The 6,202-nt window shown below is 43.6% G+C and overlaps 1 protein-coding gene across 14 annotated transcripts in view; it reads right to left on the bottom strand.

Moving 5' to 3' along the window:
• The window catches only part of Unc80 (unc-80 homolog, NALCN channel complex subunit), a 191,719-nt gene that overhangs the window by 44,273 nt on the left and 141,244 nt on the right, over positions 1 to 6,202 (bottom strand). For all 14 annotated transcript variants that reach the window (XM_031367798.1, XM_031367795.1, XM_031367789.1 and 11 more), the window contains 3 exons: positions 6,010 to 6,099; positions 4,874 to 4,975; positions 2,196 to 2,376 (listed from right to left, as the gene is read on the bottom strand). In XM_031367798.1, coding sequence (XP_031223658.1) covers positions 2,196 to 2,376; positions 4,874 to 4,975; positions 6,010 to 6,099 — 373 coding nt within the window. The remainder of the gene's footprint in view (positions 1 to 2,195; positions 2,377 to 4,873; positions 4,976 to 6,009; positions 6,100 to 6,202) is intronic.

Raw genomic sequence — 6,202 nt, 5'->3', positions numbered from 1 at the left:
TCTCTCTCTCTCTCTCTCTCTCTCTCTCTCTCTCTCTCTCTCTCTCTCTCCCCCCTCTCTCTCCCCTCTCTCTCTTTCTCTCTCTGTCTGTCTCTCTCTCTCTTTCTCTCTCTCCCCTTTAATTTTTTATTTATTTTACACCTGATCCATAGCCCCTCTCCCTCCTCTCTTCTCAGTCTCACCCTTATAAATCCTTTCCCTCAGTGACCCTACCACTTTTCTTTAGAGAAGGGGAGAAGGTCCTTTGGGTCCCACCCCACCCTGGGGCATCTAGTCCCAGCGGGTGTAGGCACATCCTTTCCCACTGAGGCCCAGCCAGGCAGTCCAAGTAGTGGGGAAGGGGATCCAGTGGTTGGGAACAGAGCCTGAGACAGCCCCTGTTCAACTTGTTAGGGGACCAGAACTCTCTCTGTTAGAAACTCTGTTAGTGCAGAGATGTTAGTTGAAGTTGCTTGTCCCAAATGGGTGATGTGAGGTTTTCAGCTGGGTCTCTTGCTATTTCTTTGACTTTATCACACTTCAGGCATATATTACACTAAAATGCAAAGAACTTAAATGGCCATATCCAGGGAATTTTGCAACAGTGTGTGGCTAAACCCTGCATGGCCTTAGTGGGGATGGAGTGGCATGGCTCCTGCCCCTGGGACAGGGCCCCAGGTGAGCCTCCATGAGAATGGATGGCTGCTGTGGGCTTAGGGCTTGTTTGCGTAATAATGTACAGATTTTCTGGAAGCAGTACTAGCAGGGGAGGACTCTTTCCTTCTGAGGAATGTTGAGGACCTTTCTCCCTGTTATCCTTATTGACGCCATGATAATTAGAAATAGCACAAGTCCAGTAGCTGAAGGTGTGGCTACAGCTCAGCAAAGCAGTAATTGCTGGGATCTTCAGGGCAGCCCATAACGCTGTGGAAAAGAACTTTAAAACTATGAGTTTAAAAATGTAATTTCTCAATTATGCAAAAATGTTAAGGATACAAATGAATTATGGGGGCTTCATGAATCTAACAGAACAAGGCAGCTACACTGTGAGTCAGCTTGTCAGAAAGATACCAAGTCAGGCAGATTTCGGAGCTCAAGATCAGCCTAGACACAGCAAGTCCAGGCCCTGGTGTGGTAGAAATGGTAATTTCAGGACAGGGTCCCACCCAGCTAGTTTATCATCTGTCCTTAACAGAGGAAGGCAGGTCTCTGCAATGTTAAAAGAAAATGCGTGTTTGCGGTTTCCTAAGAATTAAGGGGCTGGGGTCATGGGATGCTGATTCATAGGATAATCAAAAGGAATGTTTATGTAATAATGTAGTTATTTTCTGGAAGTAGTACTAGCAGTGGAGTGGAGCAAATGACTGAATTGACATGTAAATAAAAAACTGGGCTTTTGGTCTGCCTGAGATGAGCCAGCAGAGAACAATATCAGTTCTTTAGAATTCTTTAGAGAGCCAAGCTGTCTGGAGATCTTTGGAAAGGGAAAATAGCTCTCCAAGAATTTTTTCTGACAGGATTTCTGATTTCATCAGAAAATTCAAGATTTTTTTTTTTATAGCAGCTTTTCTGATTTCAGAAAAAAACCAAATAGATAGATTTTAAAATTTTTACTAGGAGAAAAAGAGCTGTCTCAATCAGAGAGGGTGCTGTCTCAATCAGACAGTTTTTAGAATAGCAAGAAAAAGCTGTCTAGAGTAGAACAGACACAGTGAGAAAGAGGGAGAGAGGAGAGGGAGAGGAAGGGAAGAAGGGAGGGGAGGAAGGAGGGAGAGAAGGAGGGAGGCAGGCAGGCAGACAGAGAGCGCAGCCTGGAAAGCCATCTCAGCAGGTCCTAGGCCACCAGCTTGGACCTACCGTTTGACTTTGTGTCATTTGTTTCCAGACATCCCTTCTCTCAGAACTCCCTCAAGCCGAGGCTGGTCCTTGGCAGTATGAACTCAGATATACAAGATCCAAGGACTGTGTAGCTAATTTTTTGTGCTTTCCTAAAGTTTCCTCATGCCCTTGCCAACTTCTTCCCAACCCAGAGGCAACTACTGTTCTGACTTGTGTCCTGCACAATTAGCTTGGCTCCCTTTAATCTTCTTACTCACTCCGTCTGAGTTTTCACACAACCTCCAGCCAACTCTTGAGGAATACTCAGGTCTGAGAACCACTGGGGTCCAGTGGTCAGATCAAACCAAGAGGAATGGCCCTTTTTCCCCCTGTACTACCTTGCGGGTCACTGAAGAGAGAAAACTCAGCATCTATTGCACTCCGAGGGAAGGAGGGCAGCCGAAGAAGGTCCTCCTGGAGCATGGAGACATGCGACTGCTTGTGGGCTGTGGGGATCTTCTGTGTTAGGGAGATGAGGAACAAGACCCGCCCTACTTCCTCTAGCTTCCTGGTGAACACCTGGAGGAGCAGACAAAGAGCAGAGTTAGGGACTCACAAAGAGTGGTGACACTGAAGATTGTCAGTAACAAACCTGGATGATAAAATGAAACGGGGATAGGAGGTGGGGGTGGATAGAGGAAGGGGTGTTTTTACCACATAGGAAGAATAGACAGTGTTTAATGGACTCTTCGCCCCTGTCCCCGATGCTGTCTGAGCTTGGGGATGCTATGACCTCGAGAAGCACAAGGAAGGGATTGTCAAGAGTCCAGAACTACACAGAGCACTGTTTGTGTGGGCATCCTAACACAGAAGCCCTTCAACTGGCGGTCAGTTACAATTGCTGCTGCTTCTCCACGGAAGCCTTAAGCTGTTCCCCAGTGGTTCTGGGTTTGTCTTTCTAAGGAAAGGACAAAGTGGAATCTAGGAGTACATTATTCATAGAAAAGCTGAGAGCTCCCAGATAACCCGATTGTTCCCGAGTTTGGAACGCATGTTTCCGGGCTCTTGGTCTCTTCTTTTCTCTTGATAATCACTGGGCAAAGGGCGAGGATTAGGAAGTAATAAGCAGTTGTTGCAGAAAATTATGGTAATGTCAGACCATAAGCTTCCATGTCTTCATCTCCCTGGGGAACTTAGATATCTCAAGACTCCAAATGCCCTGTTTACGGCACTCTTTAAAGTGTGATTTTAAACATGATAATCACAAACACATGCCTGTGAAGTAGAGTTTTTGACCATGCTTTTGACTATCTTGCTGTCAAAATTGAAGGCCGAGGTCACTCTGGCCAGGTGGACTTTGACAATGTTCAGTTTTAAGCCAGCACCTTTCACCTGCCCGTAGACACAGCATCTTCTTTCTTTTAAAAGCAATTTAGGCAGTTTATGCTAGCCATCTAAAAGATTTATTTTAGTGTTCTAAAACTTTGCCATGCTCATTTATCTCATAAACAATATTTTAATGTGAATTTGGCATCTTTGATGCATACAGAAAAATTGAATTGATCATGGTCTTCAAATTCTTCTTTATATAATTTACTTTTAAAAAGTTAATAAAATACATGCACATTAAAATTATACTGAGAAAATGATTGGTTTTGGAACGGTGTATAAACTCATGTTTTGCATGCAGATTGCTGAGTTTCCTGAGATCAGATGTGGACTCCCTCCCCACAGCCCGAACAGTATCAAAAGCCAAACCCGGTTCCAGTTACATTTGAAAGCTCCACCCCCACAGAGTAACAAGGAAGTCGCTGATTGGACTATCTCACGGAAGTACTTAGGGGGGAGTGGTTTATGCCCCAGGTATTTTATCTTTTGAGGGAACAAAGGGGATTCATTACAGGGTCAAGATGACTGAATGACCACAGCTCGTGTTGTCTAATTTTTTATCCTCCCACGTGGGTAAGGTACAGTATGGCTAGCCTACCTCTTCTTATCTCTCTTATCTCTTTTATCTCCTCCTATCTATTTCTAACTCCATATTACCAGAAGAACCCTTCCCTTAATGTTACTGCTGGACAGTAACAATCAGAGTCTGATTTGAGATCAAGCATATGAATGCTATCCAATATTAGATGTAAGTACAACTGCTTGGCTGTGTCTTTTCCTGATTTTAAAAAAAAAATGTCAGATTCTTAGCTGCTCAGTAGGGATGAGATCTAGATCGCTGGCTCTTAGTTCAATACTATTTTGAGGTAGCATATTTTTACTTATTTTCATCTGGGTTAGGTGACTGTGTCAGCAGTGTATGACCTATACTATTTACCCTCTGTGTGCATGTGCTACAACGTGACTGTAGACAAGTGTGCTTGCTCGAAGCCAGTTTTGTGTGTCTTCCTCTATCACTTCCAATCTTATTTTTGAGATCAGCTATCATGGAGCCCAGAGCTCATGATTTCATTTAGGGTAGCTGGCCGGAGAGCACTGTGGACCACCACCTTCCTCTCCTTTCCCCCAGCACTGGGATTACAGATACACACTACGCTCATAGCTTTTTGTGTGTGTTGGGGATTAGAACTCATGTCTTTATGCTTACACAGCAAGCACTTTATCCGCTGAGCCATCTTCCCAGCCCCTAATTTTTTCTATATTTGAGAAAAAGTCTCATAGAGTCCAGGCTGGTCTTGAAATTCATATGTAGCTGAGGATGAGCTTGAACTCCGGATCTGCCTCCACCTCCCAGTCATACGCTATTTATTGTAAGTCACTTCTGTATTTTTTCAATACTACTTTATAAAAGTATACTCATACCTAGAAAGCAGCCAGTTAATAAGTTAGAGTATTTCTATTATATGCTTCATATTATCCCATGTGAGTTTCTACGAATACATTACACACCATGAGCCAATGTAGAAAACTTGCATTTTTGAGGGCCAATCTTTTGAGCAAGGTTACTCATCATTCGTTAGCTGAACAGAGGAGCAGAATAGAATTGCAAACTCTCAAGGCCGAGAGCATGTTTACAGATTACCCTCCCCCAAACATGACCCAAGGATAAAAAGGCTTGATTAAACACCTGCTTCTGAATGAGCTCCTGCCCCTTTTCCGGATGCATATGTACAAGGTTCAGCTGTGGAGAGACGGACCTCCGGAAGGGATAAATATCTCGAACGTAGGTCTGGGGTGGGTTACACACAGAGAGAAAAAAAAAAAAACAGTTCAAAACTAATTATTTTTATTTTCATTTCTTCTTTATCTAAAACTCAGGTAGATAAAATACTCATTTATTTTTTAATGGTTTTTATTCCTGCTACCTTACACTCCTCATTTCCATAGAACCCTAAAAAAGGCAAAGCCCCCTCCTCAGGGAAGTTTCACTCTGCCCAGTCAGGCTGCACGCTGTCAGCACTGGCTACACACTGTCAGCACTGGCTACACGCTGTCAGCACTGGCTACATGCTGTCAGCACTGGGTACAAGGTCAGGAGATACATTAATCTGTTAGTGGCTTAATCTAAAGTGATGCTGGGGACCACCCGAGGTGTTATTTTCTTCCTTAGGTCATGTTGCCATCATCATGTTTAAAAGAAGAGAAAGTCAAGATAGAGCTAAAACTCCAACCATGCAGCTAGTTGCCATTACTGTATGCATGTGATGGGCAGTCTTCACTGTCGACCTAACCTCATCGGCTGGGGACTGGGACCGAATAAAAAGGAGAAAGCAAGCTGAGCACAGACACTCTTGGTTTGCTTCCTGACTGTAGATGCCATGTAACTGATGTCCTCTGCTAGTCCTGTCACCATGCAGTTCTGGCCTCAAAGGACTATGTTCTCTCAACTGTGAGCCAAAATAAACTTCCTTCTCTTAAGTCCCTTTCTGTGTGGACTTGGTCACAGCAATGAAAAAAGCTGCCAATACAATACAAAAATATAAATTATCCACACATATCAATTGTGACGAGTGTCAGCTGCCTAGGCTGGCACGTCTCCTTCAGTGACTACAATTACCCAGCACATGTACTATTATCACTTTCCCTTTACAAATAAGGGCACTAAGGGGCAGAAAAGTAAATCAGTTGCTCAGAAGCCAAAGAGACCCAAGTGCCCATGCTTATAACCTGAATCAGTGATGCTTTAACAATAGCAAGCTGCTCTTAGGGAGGGATTGGTGAGCCCTGACATACTCAGCAAGGGCATCGTGACTGCAGGCTTACCTTGTTATAGTGGATGAGGTTCCATCGTTTATCCATGAGAAAATAATGTGTTGACTGGGATTCTGGGATGTTGAAAAACTCCAGACACTCCTAGAACAATAGCAACCGATTTTATAAATGTTTATCGAAAACATATTATTTTGTAGATAGATAGTATGCTAGAAAGACACAGGGTAATTCTTTTTTTTTTTTT

The sequence above is a fragment of the Mastomys coucha genome, unplaced genomic scaffold (assembly GCF_008632895.1).
Source record: "Mastomys coucha isolate ucsf_1 unplaced genomic scaffold, UCSF_Mcou_1 pScaffold14, whole genome shotgun sequence".
In the NCBI taxonomy this organism is placed as follows: domain Eukaryota; kingdom Metazoa; phylum Chordata; class Mammalia; order Rodentia; family Muridae; genus Mastomys; species Mastomys coucha.
Note: the sequence above shows the minus strand (reverse complement) of the source record. Positions and strands in the feature narration are given on the sequence as shown.